The 23,454-nt window shown below is 37.3% G+C and overlaps 1 protein-coding gene across 6 annotated transcripts in view; it reads right to left on the bottom strand.

Moving 5' to 3' along the window:
- Positions 1–22,944, bottom strand: part of CEP162 (centrosomal protein 162) — a 50,596-nt gene extending 27,652 nt beyond the window's left edge. For 2 of the 6 annotated variants that reach the window (XM_042803154.1, XM_042803156.1), the window contains exons 1-14: positions 22,773–22,944; positions 21,685–21,773; positions 20,742–20,832; positions 15,579–15,717; positions 11,929–12,039; positions 9,692–9,841; positions 6,778–6,930; positions 6,327–6,513; positions 5,336–5,385; positions 3,112–3,179; positions 2,098–2,128; positions 1,586–1,708; positions 721–912; positions 472–553 (exon numbers count right to left, since the gene is read on the bottom strand). In XM_042803154.1, the coding sequence (XP_042659088.1) occupies positions 472–553; positions 721–912; positions 1,586–1,708; positions 2,098–2,128; positions 3,112–3,179; positions 5,336–5,385; positions 6,327–6,513; positions 6,778–6,930; positions 9,692–9,841; positions 11,929–12,039; positions 15,579–15,717; positions 20,742–20,801 (1,346 nt within the window). In that variant the 5' untranslated portion in view covers positions 20,802–20,832; positions 21,685–21,773; positions 22,773–22,944. Of the gene's footprint in view, positions 1–471; positions 554–720; positions 913–1,585; positions 1,709–2,097; positions 2,129–3,111; positions 3,180–5,335; positions 5,386–6,326; positions 6,514–6,777; positions 6,931–9,691; positions 9,842–10,101; positions 10,143–11,928; positions 12,040–15,578; positions 15,718–20,741; positions 20,833–21,684; positions 21,774–22,219; positions 22,682–22,772 lie in introns of those variants that run through there. The other 4 variants (XM_042803157.1, XM_042803155.1, XM_042803158.1 and 1 more) reach the window with 4 other exon arrangements.
- Positions 22,945–23,454: the final 510 nt, after the last annotated feature.

Below are 23,454 nucleotides of genomic sequence, written 5' to 3'. Positions count from 1 at the left end.
TGTTCTTTCTGCTCTAGACATAACAGCTGGAGGAAACCAGAAGGAGGTATGGAACACAGGTCAGTAAGAATTATGAGAGTAAGCAGAAAAACAGGATTTGATCTTAGATTATGGAGGTTGGAGAGCTAGCATAGGATGTGGGCTGAAATCCACGTATGCAGGAGGGGAAAGAGAAGACTAGGAAAGCAGAGATCGTAGCTGTGGTAGCTGTGAGAGTGAGGAACACTCCTCCAAATGATTTGGCAAATGTTGCTGCTTATCACTCAAGCGAAGTTTGGGAATCCCTGGTCTAAACCAATTAAACCTGTATATTCATTTTACAATTCACTGCAAATGCCATAATGCCAGTGTCAAGACATAATGAAATTTCAGTATTTAATCAGGGAAAAAGACAGATGAGTTATTTAGTAAGCTGATTTTCACAAATAGTTAATGGACTTATTACAATTCTTACAATGCATTCTGAAATACCTTTCAGGCTCCACTTCAAAATTTCTGATATTATATGAATGTCCTCTAATTGGTTTCATCAATTCTTCCACAGTAGGTAAATCTAATCAGTGCAAAAAAATAAATTAAAAAATAAAACCCAAAATGTAGAAAAAGTATTGTAAAAAGGACAAGATTTATAAATGTTTCATAAATGCAGTATTAAAAGATGTTACCAGTTCACTCATTTTACATGCTTGTAAAACACATGCCTACCTTTGAGGTATTTACCTGATTCAATAGTTGACATGTTTTTTGAACAGATGTCATTATTTTGTGAACCCCCTTGCACTAAGCATTCTGAGACTGCCATTGCAGAATCGTGCAGTTTTTGCTCATCAGTGTCTCCCAAAGACTGATCAATATGATGGTATGCTTGATGTAATGCTTCCATGTCACTGGTGGTTTGTCCATGGGAAGTCCCTGTGAAAAATGCAGGCTCATAAGAGACACTACAAGGTTTTCTGTTTTGGGAAACATCTCACTGGAGCCTGTATTTCAGTTACTGGCTTGGTCTATTACGCAGTGAGAACAGTGATTTCAGTTATGAAAAAAATATTTCAAAATTTCATTTTTACTATAAACAGTTGCCAAGTTAATTAGTACATGCTAAACAGCCTCATCCACAGTTTTCATGCCTCTCTCCCCACCTCAATATTTTATCAGTACTAAAACTAACAGTATGACATAACTACTTTAACAGATGCCATCAGAGCCATACTCCGGATGTCAGTGGTATACACTGTTTGTACAAAGTTTAATGAGAGAATGTATTTCATAATTCTGTTCAATGCAGTCAAAGAAGAATTTTAACAATGATGAATAACGGAGATGGTATTTATAAATCAAACCACAATGTCAAAAGCAACTTTACAATAACCCAGTGTAAAAAGGTCTTTTTAGCAGAAACATGATTTTTTTCCTGAAATATTTCCTCATCCTTTCAAGATTTGTTACTAAAAGCCAAGGCCTTCATGTTTACTGACAACCTAAGAACAAATGAAGATATCAGAGCCACCTATTCTACTAAAATAATATTTTGGGGGTTGAGTTTTGCTGTGTGTTTGGCTGTTGTTTTTTTTAAAGCAACCCTTACCTTCTTCATTCATTTCAATTCCACTGACTTCTTCAGGCAGATAACGTTCATCTAGAGCTACATCTGATGCTTCAACAGCCGTTTGAAGCTCTGTAGTTGAATCTTGTGAATCAAGTAATACAACTAAAACCAAGATGATGTTAAAGAAAACACAATTCTCTTAATTATACTGTCTACACGGGAATTAGAAGTATACCAAAGCTTATCTTGATGTACTAAGCATGCAAAAAATGCTATACAGATTATTCTAATGCCAGTAGTGGTAAACTGATTAACTCTGATTGCAAGCATCAAAATCTGAGTACTGACTAGATGCAGGAAAATAAAAAATTACACTGATGATCACTCTGAAGTGCTAACATGCAGACTAACTTTTAACCATTTCAGACCAACAGACTTCCAGTAGAACACAATAAAATCAGGTGAAAAATATCAAAATAGTAAAAATCAGATAAGAAAATTGCAAAAAGTTACAATTTGTATTCTCCTACTGATCAAAACTTATGTTTTACCTTTAGCCAGCATGCCAGTGTTTGCTACTTCCTAACAAAAAGAAAGAAACAAAATATTACTGTTCAAATTTCAGGGGGAAAAATAGAACCTTTAAAAGTCAGTCCAAAACCAATAACTGTTCTTAGAACTTAGAAATAAGCAGTTCTTGGTGCTCCAAGAATATGCACTTCTCTAAAACTCTCCTTAGGATGCCAAAAGATCCTCAACATCCTGTACTCACAAGTGACCGGGAACTAAGCGCTGCTTCACATAAAGGGAATAATATTTTTGCACCTCCCTGGTTCTCTTATATTGTAATTTGAGAAAAGAAAATAATGTAGCAGTAAGTACATTACACTTCTGTTCTACTTGTTCTTTACAAACATTTATTAGAAATATTACCCTAATAAACTTACTTAAAAATAATTTTTAAAAAGCCATTTATCTATTCTGGATGAACACGTGGCGCTCTATAGACTCCTTTCATACAAAAACAAATCAGAACATGTGTGCCAGACACATATGCTCCGTATCAAAAGGCCTAACTAAGCTAGTCAACAGTAATACCCCCAAAAGCTCATAGAGCATAGATTTTGGGTCCTCTGTCCAAACTGCTTCTCTGTACAGAACTACTTCCCTCACTCTGCGTCACTTGGTGCAGACACCACTATAATAGCTCCAAGAGAGAGATTAATCACTACCTATTCTGAGGCAGAGGCTCCAACCTAAGATCATCATTTGTGCATGCCCACCCACAGTTGTTAATTCAAAGAAGGAGTAAGAAGGAAACCCTGTGAAGAACTTAATCCTTTCAGTAATTTATCACAGGAAAGTGTATATCCTTAATAGAACAATATAGTCCCAGGACCACTATATTCTTTTCTTTCAGAGAGTAGCTACTATATAAAGTTTTACTATATTTACAGTTATACATTGCAGAGTTCTTACAATTCATGCAAGTAATATAAACATTTGGTAAGTTAAACTTGTTCCTGGGGACTTAAATCAACTCCTGACATGATATTCTGACTCACCTGACTTCCCTCAGTTTTAAAAGCAGGATTAGCATCTGTTTCTTCTTCAAAATCTTCACTGTAGCTGCCTGAAGAGCAAAATAAACGTCAAACAGAATGAATATTCAAAAAAGATAAAACAGTAAGCGAAAGCTACTTCCTTTTCTCCAATCTCTCATCTAAGAACAGCTACTACCACTATTACTCTTTTCACAGAGGCAACAGAAAGGTTTTGAGACTGGGTGTGGTACTAAAACTACAGTAAAAGTCACACATAGTATCTCTAAATCCAAAGGAAGTTTGTTTTATGATCAGATATACTTTGCCTCCCTCTCCTCAAGGCATACTTGAATTGATGCCTTTCATCCAGTCACTTTCTCTCACTTAGGGGTGAAATGATGCAATTGCCCCCCTAGCAGACAAAAGCACTCCGTACATCCACCTTGATAACTTCAGCAATTTTAAGGCTCAGAATCTGTAATTCTGCCTCCTCTGACCTGCTTTGGTGGCCTGACAGCCACTCTCAAGAGTAAGCATTATTTAAAAACACAAGTGTGTCAGAGAATGAATTTTACAAGCAAGCTAAATGCTTTTCCTTCAGTTACCTAGATCCTTCCACAAGTTCTGATTCCCTGTTGCTCTATCTCCCCCACTCAGCTCCTGTGGCTACGGGCTTCAGTATCTGCATTACCTGCAATGCTTGAATCTAGAAGCTCTGCAAAACACTGGGTTATAATGTGTTCTTTCTGTGTTTTGTTACCAATACCACTGACACACAGTCTAACACACTCATACATAAAAACAACTCTATGAAAAGTCACTGTTTCAGCATTCTCTTTGGTTTTGAACCATGAGAAGTCTGATTAGTTGAAAATAGCTTTCTCATACTGACTTAAGACACACAGAGTGCTTATACTATTCCTGCAAACATATTATCCACTACTACATTAACTTTTTAATGAAATAGCAGTTTGATGAAGACTAAACCAAACCACGCACAACACACAGATTAGTCCTTCCAGGTATTCCATAGAAACTGTTTTCTTAAAAATCAGAAGTTTCAGTTTCCTAAAACTGACCGCAACAATTAGGTAATTTCAACCTCTGTTAAGAAAAGGCAACAAAACTGCTGTAGCATTTCTGCTACAACAATCATGATCTGTTGCCATCTACAGAGTAATCAAGCTTTCAAAGAGAAAAGATTTCCTGTGATTAAAGTTTACAAATACACACTCTTTATGTCTGGGAAATTCAGGCCTGACAACAGGACCTCCTAGAAGTTCAGCTAAATATGCATAAATTTAAAAATACAATCTGTTGATTAAATTACAGGAATACACTGTTTATCATATGCTAGCAATGAAGAGTGAAATAGAGATGACAAGTGAAAGACAAATAAGCAAGATGGAAGGAGCTTAGCATGGAAATTTTGGGAAAAATATCAGCTACGATTAATACTGCCGATTACAGAGATTAAACTCAGACATGAAAAGATGGTACAAAAATACAGATGACAGTCAAATCACTGGAGTAATTTGAACATTAAGACATATATCAACATCTGGGTCATTTTGTTTCATTTCTTGATTCATAGTTGGTTGGTGTTTTTTTCTTTTCTGTTTGTCTTTTAGGTCACAATAGATTAAAAATCAAAAAACAAAAACGCAAAACTGAAAGCAAATGCCTAAACTCCTCTGTCTGAACAACAGCTGCACAGTCATAATGCAAAGGCAGCCTAAAAGGCTGATGTGGGAACTACAGATAAATGTAAACCATTAATATGAAAATTACATTATCTTTCAGATAAAGAAAAGCTTTACCCACAATGGTCAGAGTAATATGGGAACATAAGTCAATTGGTTTACATATTACTCAGAACAAAAAAGTTCAGGGAGGATGCTGGAGTGTCCTGTGAATCAGAAACTGAGTAAGAGTCAAGTTTTATGACTAGGTCCAAAGGCAACACAAAGTACAGCAAAATCTATGAGACTGCAAGTATAGTTTCCTCTTTCTAGACCTTAAAATTACATCCCACTAGAAACGTGAAGATCCTACACTATCCTCTGACACCCTGCTGTGATGTTTTCTGAAGACTTTGAATTTCAACTGAAGCACTAATCCACAGCTTTCATTTCTGTTATTCCATTTAATGAGGTTCTCAATTCTTACTAAACACACAGCACTTAAAAAAACAAAGCAAAAGATAAGGTAGGAATTTTGAAATGATTTAGGAAGATGGCATTACCAGATTTCTCTTCATGTGCAGATTCTTCTTCTTTTTCATTTTTTTCATTTCTGAGAAACAAAATGAAAAATTTACTTTCTTCTTGGACAGCAAATAAGCATGCTTTTTTGTCCTAACTCCAAATTTTGATTCTTCTCACAATTAGCAATAAAATGAATTTGTCCATTGTATCAAAACATAAGTAAGAAAGGCAGATAAATGTCAGCAATTATTAAAATAAATATTTAAGCTTCTACAACTGTCCATATTTAAAATTCTCAATCTAGCTCTTAAAAATCAGTCCCTTTATGCATTCTCTCCAACATTTGCACTAGCTTCTCAAAGAAATTTTTTTCATCAGGTTTGCTTCCTGTTCTGACCTTCTCATTCTGCATTAGCAAGTAAAAAGAACTCCCTTCTTTCCCCTTTAAGGTTAAAGTTTTGTCCATACCTGAAACTCTCCAGAATTCTGACCCTCCAACTATTTTCATACTGTAAGTTTCTTTTGCAGGCAGCATTTTTAGCAACAGCAGCCTGAATTGCCCCTTGATCCATTTCTCTCACATATGTTTGAACCTACTTTTCATATAACTGATTATAAATGGATTGCAGTAGTCTATGAAGATTTTGATCTTTCCCCCAAATTCATTTGTAACATCTTGTCTAAGGGGACACAGAATCTTTTCTGATCTACTTCCCTGTTATTATTAGTTGCTGACTCTTCATTTAGTTGCACTTTACAATTAAGAATGTTAATTCACCTTGTTACTACAGAGTTGTGCACATGACTGTGTAGCTATGTCCACTCATCACCAAGTCATGCTCTCAGCTTACTCTTTTTTTTTTTTTTTTTATTTATTAAGCTCATTTCTATTCTTGTCTTCTAAAAAAACCAAACCACAACAAATATACAACAAACTGATTGAAATCATACCCACAAAATCTCAGTGGCCATACCCAAGTCACATGTGCCTACTAATACAGTCCACAACTTTTCTTCCCTCTAAATTACCGTACAAATGGTGCTAATATGACAGAATCATTGGAATCCAGCTCTTTATTTAATCTTGAATAATCAATGGTAGAGGAAGCTTCTCGTTCAAGTTTGGCAAAGAAGATCTCTTTTTCTTCTTGTTCTTCCAAGGTATCCAATCCAACTCCCATGATACTGTGATTAGGCCCAGAAGCTAAAACTAAATCTAAATTTCAAAACAAAGAATAAACTGTCTGTGCTGTATTGCCACAAAGAATAGTCATAATAGTTAACAACAACTATAGACAGACTCATAAAATATTAACAGTATCAAATCATCACAAACAAGTACTAGGAGCCTTCAGTTTTTGAGATGCAGCTGACAGAAGTGAAGAATCCCAGTTTGCAATGAATTAAGGTAAACTGCTTGTAATAGCAATTTATTTAGATCTAGCTAACTTCATGAAATGGTTGCGCTCTCAGTTCTCACCATTTGTCTCTAGGCTGTCTCTACTTAAAGACACAGCAGCCCCGTTACTTTTCTGAAGCTGCATCTTTTCCACATGCATATTCTCATAACTTTCTCCCATAGGCTGTGAAGTGTTCTGTATCTTGACAAAGCTTCCACTGGCTCCAAGCAGTCCTAGGAAAAAAGTTGCAATATTATTGACTATTCTCTAAAAGCTATTTGTATGACGCTTCAGTCTTTTAGTCATCTTGTAGCACCACCAACTTTAATCTGCTGTTGCAACTGCAAAGATACAGTCTCACACATTACATTAATCTAACTTCCATTTCTATTATGAGATACGTAAATCTTGTTTAATTAGAGTTAATTAGGCTATTATATACATTGTCTTCCTATCCTTCATATTTGCACACAAGCCTAAAGTTCAGCATGGGGCAAATACAACAACTGTAAAAACTGTCTTACTGTAGTGTTATTCATGGAAGACAATCACACACGCAAACCCTAGATAGAAATTAACATTTCTTTGTTAAAAGCCTGTTCATTTTGTTTGATCTACTAACCCAGAGAAAGCACCACAGATTTTTGGAAATTGTAGCCATTGGCTTAGCAGCTACATTTATTTCATTTGTTGCAAATTAAATGCTTTAAGGAAAAAAATAGTAACCAAAGTTACTTAAAGATCACTGATGAACACCCAGTTCTTCCATCGGTATGTTTATGCAACTACAACATGCAGTTGCTCTCCTTACTGTAATTTCATTGTTGTGAGAGCCTTACCAACTTTATGTGTGAATTCTCCTCTCAGACAGAACGCTGCCTTATCTACTTCCTTATGGAAAACTAGAAGCCAAATATTGCAGTACATTACTAGTTAAAAAGCAGTACCAGGTCCCTTCTGCCTGCCCTTAGCACACACACATATATTTATATTTAGATTCTTGAGGTTCTCTTAGGAAAAGGGCTAAGAGAAAAGCTGCTTATGCATTTTATCCAATGACATGAAATGATTTAACAGTTCTCCCAGAAGGGAATAAAAATCATGTCCATCTTTTCCAACATGAATGTCCAGATGGTAAAATAAACTCAGAATTTTTTGTTCTGCCTGGCCAAATGACTGTAGCTGTGTCCTTGTACTGAACATACCGGAGGGGTGTGAAGACACTGACAGCAGCTCATTTCCTGCAGGAGATGTGTATAACAATAACCCTTCACATTAAGAACATTGAACCAGTCTTCCACATGCTGATCAAGTGCCTCGGCTGTTACTCTGTCCCCTACAAAGGTCCAACCAAGTCCCTTTTAAGAAATGCCATACTTGCCTACATCATGACAATGGAGAAACCTCTCCCTTCAGTACTGAAAACATACCCAGGGTGAGGCAGGGTGGGGAAAGTAAGTCTGAACACCTTTTCCTTCCATACTGGGCAGCCCTTAGCACAAGCATTCTGATTATAAAAGCTTTCCTGTTAAGAAGCAGAACAGTTTTGGTTTTGCTTTGGGTTTTTTTTTTTTTTGTTTGTTTGGGTTTTCTTCTTAATTTCAATTACAAAGTCCCACTGTACATTTTTGGGGGGAGGCTAAATGCATAAGATGCTACATCTTGAGAATGACTTCCCCATTCCTGTATCTAACTTCAGCTCCATTCTTGACACAGAGCTCTGACTGAGGTGGCCTGCATGCAACAAATAAATGTCAGACATTGACTAAAGGTCAAGCTCCACTTACCTGTATACAAAGTTAATGTCTAAATAAATACATTTTGCTACTACATTGAAAAGCGTAAAATGTAAAACTCCAAGTGCTGAACAGAAGTGAAAAAGTATGAACAGTTCATTTCTCTGGTAGCTAAATGCAATAATTTGAAGTAATTTACCCAGATAGCTCTCTATTCTAGTTATCAAAACAGCAAAAAGGAGTCTGTTTGCAGCTGGATCACAAGTTTTTTGCAGAGCTTTAGATTAACAATAACCTCAGCACACCTCCAACACCCTATTTCTTCAATGAGAGTATGTTAGCTGAATCAAAGCTAAACTGTCACTCTCCTCCTATGTAAGATTTACAAGAAAGGAGAAGGTAACACACTTCAATAAAAAGACAACCAGAACATTTACCAGAACAAAATTTTAGAGAAAAATATTTTCCCCAAGTTGTTTTATTTAAATCATCTCAAACTCAATGAACTTTCTGAACACACTTACATTGACCTTGAAGGCTTCATGGGATTTATGTAAACTCTCTAGTATTTTTGAAGTATTTTGCCAGTTCAAACCAGAACAGAGCTTTTTAAAAAAAGCACCTCGCGCAATAATCTGAAAATCAAATTGAGCTTTGCAACTCAACCACTTACAATTCCCAGACACACTCCCCTGAGTACAGGGAATACTGCTAATGAAGCCAAGAATGTCTTTTTTACTTGCCCTAAACTTTTACTTGCCCTTGTGAGAAACCTATCAAACTTGGAAAAAATATCAACATGGATGGATTTCAAAGTCTCTTTTCACTTTGTTTTTTGGGTCTTTGAATAGTCCTACTGATTTCTGTGGGGCTTGTGAGCATGATTTATTTTTTGGGGTATTTGTTACTTTTCGTAAAAACTTCTTGAAGCTGCAGTTTTCTTGAACTCCAAAGATTTCAGTACTCATATCTTCACATGCAATATTTTGTAAAGCTAATGATATACAGTATTATTTTTTAAAGTCCTGCCACTTGCAATTAATTAAAATAAGAACCTCAGTTTTGCTTAGAAAAGTATTTCTAATGACCACACTTGCAGAGAAGAGTTTAAAAACATAAATACACAGGACTCAAACCTACAGACAACGACAAACTTGTATTTAAAAAGTAACTTCTTTTCTCCTTAATCTGACCAGGACTGTCAGAACTGAGCCACTTTACCTTTTCAATATCACATAAAATACAATAAATTTGTTACCCTCAGAATTGTCTGGACTGTCAGAAGTGAGGCTTCCTTCTTCTTTGTTTAAGTATGAATCTTTCTTGTCCTTATGAAATTTTTCCAGCTTTCTGAATTTAGACAAAGCCTTGCTGTGAGATGCACTGGAAGAAGGTTTAGGGGGAACTACTTTTAAGCGTACACAAACATTTATAAGTTTTTATACATAATGGACAGGGAATAAAGAGAAAAACAAGACGTAAGGAAAATTCAAAATCACACTTCTGAAAAAATAATGCAGTTCAGTTCCTTGTATATTGAATTATCTAAAATTTTCTAGCCATAACTAAGAATTAAATTTAATACTTGTAACTTCTGAGAATAAAACTTTTTTCCCCTCTTTTTCTTAATCTTTAAAATAGGGAAATTCCTTCTTGCTCCATATATACCTTGCATTCAAATACACCATTCTAGGAGCTCAATATATTACCTGAAAACAAAAAAAACTAGTATAACTACTTCAATAATAAAAGAAGTTTTGTACTACAAGTTTTGAAAGAAAGCATCTAGATCGCTTCAAAGTGGAAAAACATAGGTACATAAATGTGAATCACTACTGCCTTTATCACTGTCAGGTACAAGATCTGAATGTTGTTTTCTCAAACCCTTGTGAGGACGTGTTTAGCAGCAAATACAACCAAATACCTTCCATTCACATTAGTAGAATTAAGTTTTAGATACCAGTAGCTACGCTGAAAACTGTGCTCTCTCATGCTACTTAGATGATAGTCACGCTGCACACTTTATATACCTTAGGCTAGCCAGACACGCTGTATTAGACTTTTCCTTGTTCAAATTGTCAAGGTGGAGGGGGCTTCTAAATTGGCTAATTTAGAGAAAACTCTGTTACAGGTCTTTTGCATTTACCTTGACACAAGAGAGCACAACACTAGTCTAGAGAATCGGGTCAAATCCTTCTGCTATTTAGAGACAGGACTACGGAGATATGTGACCAGAAGCTAACACAACTCCGAAATGTCTAAGATGACTAAAGGAAGCTGGTGAGCATAGGGCAGGTGCAGTGCAAAAAGAGAAACAGCATGAAATCCATTCTGATACAATGCATGGGTCCTTTATCCCCTCGACTGATGTCCAAGTTCTCTAATGAGGCATCACTTCTCTAGATCTATATTCTCCCATGTGTACTGGGAAACTAAAAGTGCTGACAGCATGCCTTCCATTGTAAATAATGCAAACACCTGATGCCTTTTAAATCAGTAATTTGAAATAACTACCAAAGTCCTCCTATTGCTCACATTTCAAGTATTATGTTAATTCAAGAAATAGATTCAGTTTTAGTGTTTATCTTCCAGACCGAGATGCTTTATAGCTATTCTATTCAAATGAGGCTTATGAAAACAGGGCAGATTATACTCTCCAGAAATCTAACATAGGGAAATGTTCTACTGGCTACATAGTAGATCACCAACATAATCTAAGGACCAAGTGCCACATACTTCTTTGTTATGGCTCTCCAAAATATTTTTAACCTGCTTGATTTAGACCAACGTCACATTTAAATGAGTACTCACAAATTAACTGCTATTGTCATTTACACAAAAGTATTTCATGGATCAATGTTTATAAATCTTAATTATTCTTTAGAGTTTCTCTTCAGATAGTATAAAAAGTGACTACAATAATCCTGAAGATTAAACAATTTAGTTTGTCATTATTATACCAACTGTACTGTTTACATTCCAGGGGCAGCATGCACAGAGCAGCCTACTGGTCAGCAGAGGGGAAGGAAAAAAAAAAAAAAAAAAAAAAAAAAAAAATCACATCAATAGAAAATAAGTAGAAAACTTATCTGACTGCAGTCTTTGAAATTAAACAAGTAGAACAGTGAATATTAATATTTCTTGAGTATGAAATACAGAAAGTGCAAGAGATTTTCTGTTTACTAACCATACTGACTTTTGGTTAGATTTTCCAAGTTATTTCCCATGCCTCCATTGGCTTACATTCAATACTGACTGTGCTATAGGTAGTGATGTATGATGTCACTATAGCTAGTGATGTATGACGTAGCAACAATTGAGCAAAAGTCCACTCAGTTATTAGTTTCTTCTAGAAATGACAAATTAAGTAAGTGGCAGCTGGCTTTCAGTGAGAACACTATGGTCAAATGGACAATTTGCAAAGGATTTTTTATAGGAAATGCACTAGTAATACAAAGCTGATACAGAATAAATAAAACATATTTAATCAAATACCAGACTGAGAATCTGAATGGGGACTCTTTTGTTCACTGTTTTCCACTATTTCAACATGGCTTTCCATCAGTTTCTTCTCTTTTCTCAGCTTTATAAATCTTGTTTGAAAATCTTGAGAAGTAAGACAAACAGCAAGAACAGACAGGCAAGCAAGACAGGACAGGAATTCTTATTATCCAATTTCTTTTTATCATTTAAATGACAAAAGCAAGTAGGAAGGACATTAGTTAGAGGTAGGTCTTTAACCGATCAAATATGGAAGACAGTATCTTGCATCACAATTTGCACATTTCAGTTTAAAGCTGAAGAACAGAGAGTTCAAACGTGCCTAGAATACCAAATTGAGTTATTTAAAATGTACTTTATACCTCTCAGCCAAATGAACAGAAATGGTCTATGCTGTTTACCATTAATCTATAAAACCAAGTGAAAATAGGCTATTAGTTTAAATCTCTACCTGGCACTTCTGTAACAAGATGCCTTGGAACAAAACAATCAGACAACAAATAAATGCACAGCATATATTTAGTCTTCCAGCCATCTCTCTTTGTGTCTTTCAAGAAAGCATGATATAGATACTGAAGTAACTAAAATTGAAAACCTCAAACTGGAAACAACTTATCAACTTGGTGCATTACTCAAGCTAATTAGCCAGACTCTGTATTTTATTAATATAACAATATCTCTATATAGTGCATCCCAAACATATCAATCCTTACATATGGAGCATGTATTTGTAATTCAGTGCTGCACTGTGGGTGAAAGTAAGACTTATATATTCACATAAATTTAATTTATGATGAAAAAACACTTTAAAAATAATTGTATTAGCTGACAGTCTGTTAATAAAGTCCTGTCTGCAATCAAGTGGAGGTTCAAGCCTGGAAGAATACACAAGGATCTCCACAAAATTTCAAAGCATGCCAACATTACACTTCTCTGAAATTAAATTCAGCTTATTTCCATATTTGTTACCATCACAGCAACATTATTATTTTTTTCCATAGGACAATTATTTTACAAAAAGCTACAAATCTAAATCATCAGCTTCCCAGTTGCCCTGTGCAGTAACTTACATTACAATGATGCTGTAACTTTATCCATTATTAATACATCTGAGCAACAGTACGCAACATACACCTCCTGAAGTATATCAGATCTCGCAAAATTGTATTTGACAAAGTACTTGGAAGAATGCAAGACAGAGACACACACAGAGGAAAAAAGGAGCAGTTCTAGAAGCCTATCCACACTGAAGTCCTTACAGCCACCTGATCTGTCATTTTAAAACACTGCAAGTATATCTACATGAACTAAAATCACAGCATAGTTTGCAGTGTGTACACACATGTATAAATCTCCCTTTATGTGTGGGATTCATCATTCTCAGTTAGAGCCACATAGAAGTTATCTACGTTTGCAACTGCAGGAGAAAACTCAGTTTATACTGAAGGTAGTCCAGCTGGCCTCTGCAGATGGATCTCTTGACTCGAAGTTAGCTGCACTACAACTAGAATTTAGTTAGAATGGCATTCATCACAGTATAGATTGCTTCTGTGCTACACAGTTCCTGATCTATCACAGTATCTGTTAATGCAACTGCTACCATTTGTGAGTGTCCAGTGTGACAAATACAGCCCTTTCCTCATGGGAAAATACAACTCGGAGCTCTGCTTCATGCCACTGAGCTATCCTCTTCTTTCCCAGACAGAACCTGGAAAGCCCTCCAGTAAAAACTTAAAGGCCTCTCTGCTTGGCAATATTAAAGTACTAGGTGGGATATGGCTTACTGCATATATCCCACAAGCACGGAATTCTATCCAGAGAGAGGTGACAGAGGTGTAGATGAAATAAAACTAATGATCTGGCTGGCAAAAATGGTGCTTGGGGAAGAACTCAGCGCACAGATCTAGCATATCTGCCCCACGTTCTTGTATTCTCAGTTTTATTATGTCCAACCACCAAGACGTGTTGGAGCTTCGACTCAGAAAGCAGTACACACAGATTACTTTCAACTCCCTCTGAAAAAATCCAGCCCCTCATCAAGAGTATGAATATGAACAGGCTAGCTTCTTTTGCAAGTAAATGGATTCCATACAGACAAAACTGAGTAGGGTCACCTGCGTGTTTTCCTTTTAAAGGAGAAGCTTTTTTTTTTTACAAAAAACCTTAAAAAGTTTACCAGAACTCTCTTTTTCTGTCAATAAACTGCAGATCAAGCACATTTCAGTTTTAATAGCTTTACCTCTAGTCAAACTACACAGCTGATAAGATATTCTTACTTTTAAAAAGTGATGGAATTGGTTTGGATGGAAACAACTTGATATAAGCACATTATTTCTTCTGATTCTGCTTTGCATTGAACTTAACTCATACAAGCACTGCTCTAAAATTTGTAATCACCCTGCCTTTTAAGAACCTATTCCAGTGAGTTTTGGTTTAAGTAGCATGAGAAACAAAGTGCTTTATGGGATGACTAAAGCATATCAGGAAAAACATGTAGGAATGCTGAACTTCTAAAGTAACCTGAAAATTTTCTTTGACAGTATGTAGAAAAATGAGGTCATACCAATCACATAATTCTCACACTTTGCCTAGAAAGAACACCTTGCCCTTCTGTTTTTTGAAAAGCTGTAAGGAAATCATAATATCTCATAAATACCTGATAGGAACTCTCATATCCATCTGAGTTTTCCAGCAATACCTTAAAAGGCCAGAGACAAATACGCAGTCCAGACAACACCTATTAAGGTTATGCCTAAATGGCACAAGTGCTGACTAAGATTTGACGATGACAACACTGACAGGATAGAGCTATGCTTCAAATCAGAGACTACCAGCAGTATCTTAACTCTGTAATAAGAAAAACAGATTTCTGAAACTTTCCCTTAAGCTCCAGTTGTAAGTTACACAAATCATGAAAATAAGAAGCCACCAATTCCTACAAGAACAAGAAGCAATGACTCTGTAGAAACTAACTACTCATAAGCTTTACTACCCAATATGGAAACAATGAAAAAATGCAAAACTTAGACGTGGAAAGCTTGCAAGCAATAATATATTTTCTTTCAGAACTATGTGACCAAATCAATACTGAACTAGCAATCATGTCATCACAGCCCTTCTCTCCCCTTGAGCCATGGTTCTTGGCAACAGAAATGCTGAGAATACTAACAGACATGTATCTTTGAATCAGTTGTTGTCGAAGAGTTCTGTGCTTCCCCAACCTATTAAAAATGTTGCAATTAGAATAAGATTACAAAAATTGGTCTTTTTCCTCTCCAGTTTTGAAAACAGAAATCTATAAAAAGCTAGTATAAGGAACAGGTCAGTTACAAAACACACCTAAAAATATTTCAGTAGAATTTATAAATTACATTTTCTAATTATCTTACTATTTATAATGTGTTTTCTCTTCATAAGTTTTAATAACTTGAAAGCGACAGGACAAAAACCTTGAACATATTCCCTTTCAAAAAAAAAAAAAAAAAACCCAAACAATTAATTTGAGTTTTATACTTTACAAACTTGTATTGTAATGTTCTAAAGCATTTGAGTGGCATTACCTTAATCTGAAACCAGGCCCATATGAAATATGAGAAAGAACTAGCCTGACCCCCTGTGGCCAAAAAATTTCAAAACTAATTTACCACCATCATCTGAATCTTCCTCAGATATCCACCACGGCACTGAATCCTTTTTCTTAGTCTCTTTTTTCCTGGGCTGTCCCAATGTCTCAAGAATGCTGGATTTTTTCTTTGAATTTCCAAGTGAATCATCTGAAAGAGACTGAGTCAATTGCATACAAGATTAAGGACAGCTTTTACATTTTCACATTGTTTAACTGTCTTTCAGCCACTGAATTCTGGACTTCTAAGTTCAGATGCCTCCCTTTATTCCCCCACTGTCTGCCTTTTTTGTATATGCATGACAAAGCTGAGTAAGAAACAATAACTATATTCATGTGGCATAATACCACATATTATAACAACCCCACTGCCAGAATTTATATATGCTAAAAGTTAGTAGAGTATATGTAGTTAAAAAAGTAGTCAAAAGCTTAGTATATATTCAAATGAAGAGCATAATCAGCAATTTTTCAATTAGTTACAACACATAAGAACCAAAATCCTGACTACATCCCTGAAGATAATGAAGTACAGCAGAAACAGTTTTGCCTTGACCTTGTTTTGTACATAAACAACTTTATTAATATTCAGAAAACAAACCTTCACAAGCAACATTCTAGCTCCCAGAAAATCAGATTTCAGAAACTGATTTTATACTTTGTGTTCATGGAAATTAATAGTAATGCCAGAGCCATTCCTACCCAACTTTGTGTATTAAGCTTTCATATGTGTTAGCCATCCATGTCAATTTTCATTGATGGCTTAAATCAATGGAGAAAAAAAAAGTCTACGTGTTTGAACAGTCTATGAATTCAACTTATTGAAGAGTAACAAAGGAAAAGACCTACAAAAACCTCATAAGACAACAGCACTTTTTTGATGTGATGCAGCTTTTTTTTTTTTTTTTAGAAAGAAACCCTAATCTCTGCTCTTTTCCTTTAATAAAGCTCTTTGTGGCTTACAGCAGCCAGTTAGCTATCCAGACACTGAACAAGAAACTATATTCATTAAGCTAGTGCACTGCCATCTTATGCGCTAGGTATTCTTTGTGCTTAAACTTTGTAAACATGGGGTTAAGGGGAGTGCCATACTTTTTATAATTACCTAATTTTTTAGCCATAATTGTTGAAACCAATTATCCTAAAGTGTCTTAAAGAACACAGCAAATAGAGTTAGCAAAAGCCATAAAGCGTAAAAACCATTCACATATGAGATGTATCATTTGGGAAAAATTCAAAAGCTTTACTTTTGTAATAGTCACAGATAATAAAATGTGATAGTATACACAGAATAGTAAAGGCAACAGGATTGTGGGTACTTAATATATAAAATACAAGAGGGTATTTCATTAAAACAAATCTCTGCAGTCCACTGTCTGATTCCAACTGCATAAAAAGGCACTACTATGAAAAGCTACCTTACTATGTATCTAATGCTTCAATTCCTATTTGCCTAACAAGAACATCCAGAAATCAAATGTCAATTATCCAAAACTATCATTTAAGAAAAAAAAATATGAGAAAATAATATTATTATGATTCTAACCAATAAGATCTTTAGAGCTTACAGTTTCACTTGAGAAAAATAAATGCCTATCATACAGTCTCAGAAAGAAAATATAAGTGCTCTGAGCTTTGCACTTTAATATAATACAATTTTAAAAAATTACGAAACTGCTAGACAACAGTATGTATTGCAATTTCTTTAAGCTGGCTCAGTGACAGAGAAGAAAACAGCTTTACATTTTTAATAAATTTCCTATAAATAACAGCTTCCTTACACTAGTCACAACAGAAGTACCAGTGCCATGTCCCCGAAGGTCAGATTGTCTCCTCCTAGCTAGAAATACCGACAGGTGCTTGATGCAAGCTCTGTTACCACTTGCTGGTTTTTTTACAATTAACAGTACCCTCTACTCTGCAAGCAGAACTTCAATGATGCTCATACTCCTTAGAGTACTGTAACTAAAGAAACTGAAACTCCCACAGGTTGTCTTCAAGTTCTGGAAACTTTCTACGTCCAGCCATCTTGTCAACTGCAGACAGTAAAGTTGCAGCAGCTGGAAAAGAAATGCTGACACAAAAATACTAGCGCATTTTTCCCAACATGTCAGTTGTCTTAACAGCAAAACTTACAGATTTTCTTTGTTAATTTAAACTTTTTGGACCAGTAATGGCTTTTCAGTGCCAGTAAGCGGCACTCATTTCTTCCTTCCCCTCCTCTATCAGCCTGTCAACTTTTCAGGAGCACAGGCACACACACACACACACACACTAATTACAAAAAGCGTCGGTTGTTTAATATCAACTTAAATAAAAGCTGAAAGAGTCAGTTATAAGAACTGGGACAACTACACGGCACATAATCAGCTTACCACCTCCTACACACATGAAGGAACTTAATAAATAAAGTAGGTAGGTAATACAGGATTGAATCTAAGACACTCAGACTTTAACAATCAGTGGTCCTAATTATTTCATGAAACAAGTCTTTTTCAAAAAAGCAAGTCTACTCCAAATTATAATTTTAGTACAAAATAGTATTTTGATATATTTGATCATTTAATAAAAATGAAAATGTTTTTTCAAAAATGATTTAATGTGTAGTGTCACTCTTCACGTACTATTCTACAGTTTTTCTAATAAAGATGGTATAGCCTTTCCTTTTGAAAATCTTCCTTCTCAGCTGTCCATGAATATCAAATACAAGAAAACTCAACCTAGAAGACTAGAAGCAGACAATGGCTTTTTCATAGCTCTGCTTTGCTTGAAGTGTCATCAAAAAGACAATTAACTGAAGCGCTGTGTGTTAGAAAGAGCTCCTCGTGTTGCACGTCCCAAGGGAACTTCATAGCCAACACTGAAAACGTAGGAGCTATAGCAATATGACGGATGATGCTTAAGGGAAATTAAAGTGACAATAGGGGAAAGCCGCTAAAGCAAGATACTGGTGGTGGGGAGTGGAAGGATCACAAGCACTCAGACAATGGAGGAGGAAGAGAAGAATCGTGGATGACAACAGGCTGTTCTGGCAAAGGGATGGGAATTAGTGTGACCAGGCAGAGGAATCATTAAAAGTCCTATCCTGCAGTAATTGCTACTATGCATCTGTGTTTCCTTCTGTATAATGGTAAAAGCCTAGAAAATCCTCTTCACTGGTAGCTTTTAAAGTTCAGTGCTTATGCCAAAAATCTTTAGTTTAATCCTCATATTAGACCTGCATTATCCAACTGTATAAGCAGTCTTTATTTTAACTTTATGTTTTAATCTCAAACATGCATATACTCACACCCTCCATAAACAAAGGCAGTTTCACTATGAAGGGAAAAACATCCTGCTCCATTTCTTCTCTGAAAGATTTGCTTAAACAATAGTAAGTCTTCCTCAAACTACCAAGAAACAGTTTTTGCTATTTCCTGCCTGCCCCCTCTCATACTGTCAACACAAACATCACCTACACAGTGATTTCAAACAATGGAGCATACCAGTTTCTCATCTTTCTAACATTAAAAAGCTGCACACTTTTTTATAAAAAACAAAAGCAAAGGGAGGGACATAATAGAAGGTACATGCATATAAAGTAACAGAGGGTAGATCATGTCATTGTTATTTGCATTGTGTTTAGCTGGCAAAACATAAACCAATGCATATTTTAATGACTGGATTTGCAGTATATGTTTTTAAGCTTTCTTAAGCATTTTACAAACAGTTTTAGTTTGAAACAATAAAACACAATTACGACATGAGGTGTTAAAAGTTACATTCTCAGGAACATGCCAAATACCATTTAGAATAATTCACTACAGCTATTTTGATTTTTTTTTCTAACTTCAGCATTCTCAATGGGGGCAATAGCTGAAGAGCAAGAAGAGCATATCAAATCAGGAACAGAATACTAGAAGCAATCATATGCAGTTTTGACAGATGCTCAAAATAAATAAAATAATAAACCTCCCTTCTCTTCAACAGAGCAACTGCCCTCATAACAATAACAGGCTCTGCATTTCTGTCAGAAGTTAATTTTCTATTTTTACTAACTAATCATTTCAGTGAATTCAAGAATGTTAACTCAATTACATCATCAAATTAGAGGCCAAAATCTACCTTTAAGTTATCTTTGAATCCTAATTTTCAGATGGCATTTTGGTTTTCTATTCTCTCAATTTAGCACTGTTCAGTGAAGCTACATTTATTCTGTATCTGTAAAAACACCTCACAAGCTGCACGGTCACAACAGTTACAGACCTACCTGGAAGAGCTAAAATCTTGAATAAGAAGCCTCTGGTTACAACAATCTTTGCTACAGTACACAGTACAAAATCCAATTTTTACAGAATCCAGCTCCTACATTTTCCACAATTAATAAAAAAAAGGCTCTACATCAAAAAAAAAAAAAAATTAAGCATACCTTGCATATAACAGAGACCCCAAGAATATTCACTGCCATCATTAGCTACACTTATATACAGTAACAGAATATAGTAAAGGCCTTATGTATGTGGTATTATATCTTAGGGTTACCACACTGTGTGTCTGACTGACCAGAGGGCAAATTCTGAAATTACAGGTCTATACACAGTGAAAAAAACCATACCAAGTTAGGGCATTTTGACCATGTCCAATAATTGTCAGCTTAAGTCATAACCCATAGACTTGCATGATTTTGCCTGCACCCAAAATCATCAAGAATCATGAGGAATAAAAGAAATCAAATTAAAACTTTCTAATCACTAGATACTTAATTTTGTTAGGATTAATATAAGAATTTTTAAACAGAAATCAGTGAAATTAGGTGTTGCACAGAAAAATAAGGAAATTCTTAAAAAGTAACTTGTGCCCACCATGCAGGAAAAGTTTTTATCTCATTTTCAATTTGAAGCTTCTGCTACTAAATAACAAACACAATTAACTTGAAACAAAGATCAATAAGCAAGGGTTCTTTCTGAAGATACAACCTAGCAGAGACAAAATATTTATTTAATCACAAAACTGTTATCTTTATTTCAATACAGCAAAATTGTATGAATTAAGTTTAGCAATGAAGTTAAGACCTTGCAAAGACCCATATATGACAGCTATGTGAATTATACGAGAAAAGAAGCACAGATGTATCTTCCAATTCATCCTCTTCCATACTCAATTTCTCCCCCGTATTTTAGTAGAGAAACCTTGCTCTGAAACATACCTCTTTCAGAAACTCTTCAAACTGCTCATCTAATTCTTCTTTTGAAAATCGATGAGCCATAATCTGCAACTGGATGTTACCTTCCAAACAACTGTGTTTAAAAGGTAAGATTTAAAATTAAGTTACTGAGAATCATTCTGAAATTAGAGGTAGCCTGGTGATTTACTGCTTTTATAGAGAGCTATAAGCAAAGAAAAAAAAAAAATCTCAAGAGATGCCAAATCTCATTCCTCCCACCCAAATCTAAACTATTTAGTGAATGAAACAATTAATGCGAACATACCTGAATTACCCAAATTCTTTATAATCAAAATACTCATTTCCAAAACAACACTTCCAGCATTTAAACTCTGAGTGATAAATATGATTCTGTACACCTTCTTTATATATTTCTTCAAAAGACAGCCCTCTTAGCTACCCACAATTAAGCACTGTGTCAATGATCAAACGAGAATCTATTGCAGTGATACTTCCCATCCACTTTAAGGGCTTTTAATTCCTTTCTATGTTTCTTCTTCAAAACTGGAGACATCTGGCATTATAAGTTTTGTTTCATCATCTCTGCTGTACTTAGGGCTCAATAAACAATAAATACATGAAAGTCTTTTAAGATTAGAGGATGACACTTGGTTTGATCTGCCCTGACACAGAAAGCCAATGGCACTTGCCCCCCTCCCAGTCCCAAAAGTCTGTGTTGACTTACCAGGTATAAAATATGCCCCACACTCAAAACGCTACAAAGCTTTTGTATACGCCACTGCTCAACACATATGGCTACCTTCAAAACTGCATATGTACAGCAGCATTAAACTACCCTAGCATCTTCCAGGCTGAGAAGTGCTATGTAAACATAAAAGGGCTAAACATTTGCAGAAATGCTTTTACCATGAAATAAAACTTCTCCCAATATGTAGCCCTCTCAGTACACAGGACTGTTACCTACCTAGTAAATTGATTTTGACAGGCGAGTTGTGACAACTGCTTCCTGCTTTCACTCCTTATTCATCCATAGACCACCCGACACTTTGGCAGCTAAAAAAAAAAAAAAAAAAAAAAAAAAAAAAAGTTATAGCAGACCGCCCAGACTTTGAATTGAATAAGATATCCTTATGTAAGCACTTGGACAGTATCTCTGAAAACATGGTAAAAACATTAAGAATATTACCTCTCACAACACACATAATCCAGTATCCTTCTATACTTTCACATCAAACACTAGATGCTAAACAATAGATGCTTTAACAGTTTCCTAGCTGTGTCAATTTCAGCAAGTGGAGAATACTTAAATCCAGCCATACCAGAAAAAAAAAACTGATTCTTCTGACATTATCTGCACTTCTGCCTACTTTATAATTACAGCTTTTATAAAAACTAACAATATAAAACTTTATTTTTCAAAAGGACAAATGTCAGACCATTTCCATAACAGAAGATCACAGGCAAACATTACCCTCAGCAAATGTATTTTACTGCCATACCTTTGGAGTTGGAGGCTCACAAATGACTTTTTACATAAAACAAAGTCACTTGCTGGGATATATGCTCTAACACAGTGCCGAAAACTGAGGTTTGGGGAAGGTATGGCTAAACCACAGGGATGAAGGGAAGCTTAAACAGCCCAACACATTTCGCGTGATCTTTTAATCAACCCAGCGCTAGGACCAGCCGTGCCCTGATCCTCCTCCGGCTCCCCCCGAAGCACCGGCAGAGCTGGCGCACGGCAGCAGTTCTGGGGCCGGCGGGCCGTGCTCCTCCCAACCCCAGCCGCGACACCGCCGCTCTCCTCCGGCCCCGTCCTCTCCCGTCCCGGGCCCAGCGAGCGCCGGCGGAAGGCTGCGACGGCCCCGGGCTGCGTGGGGGAGACGCCCGGAGACGGGCGGCCGGCAGGAGGAGGGGGAAGAGGGGCTGCCGGCGGGCCGGGCTCGGCTCCCGCCGCCCGGAGAGGGGGGGCGTCCCGGAGAGCGGCGGGGGCCGGGAAGAGAAGCGGCTCGGAGCCGAGCGCTGCGCTGCCTCGGGGCGCCGGGAGCGTACCTGGGCCGCGCCGGGCCCCTCTCGGCCATGGCCGCCTCCCTGGCTGGCGGCGCGGTTGCCTAGGAAACCCTCCCGGCCACCGTACCGCCCGCCAAAACCGAACGGCGGGGTGACGCGTCACGTGACGCCGCCAGCTCCGCCGGGCTTTCCCCCGCCGCCGCCGCCGCGCGTGGAGGACACGTGACGGGCGGGAACGGTTCCCCGGCGGCCATTACTACCGTGGCAAAGGTCGCCCCGCCGCGGGCTCGGCGTGACGTACGCGGTGACGTGAGGCGGCGGCGCCCCCTGCTGGGCGGCGGGCGGACAACGCTGGCTGAGGGCGGGGGGGGGCGGGAATGGCCGCCGCCGCTGCTGCCGCCGCTCAGCCGCTCACCGCTTTCACCATGAGAGGTCACGGCAGGATAACGCAGCGGGCCCCGGCTGCCACCCGCCGAGCCAGCGAGAGGCCTGCCCGCGCACCTGCCCCCGGCTGTCACCCGCGGGGTGTGTGTGGGGACGGGGGGGGGGGTGTCCCCCCGCGCAGGGCTCGGGGACATCCCCCGCCCCGGGGTGCCGGCGGGAGCGGACGGACGGGACGGGGCTTCGCGGGTTGTTTGTGTCGTCTGCCCTCCAGGAGCTGCGCGGGAGCCCGCGGGTGGGGCGGGGGGAACGGCGGCTGAGTTCAGTTAACTTAATTCAGTGA

Source organism: Tyto alba, unplaced genomic scaffold (genome assembly GCF_018691265.1).
Source record: "Tyto alba isolate M040663 unplaced genomic scaffold, T.alba_DEE_v4.0 Super-Scaffold_40, whole genome shotgun sequence".
Taxonomy (NCBI): Eukaryota; Metazoa; Chordata; class Aves; order Strigiformes; family Tytonidae; genus Tyto; species Tyto alba.
This window is presented reverse-complemented; position numbering and strand designations above follow the sequence as displayed.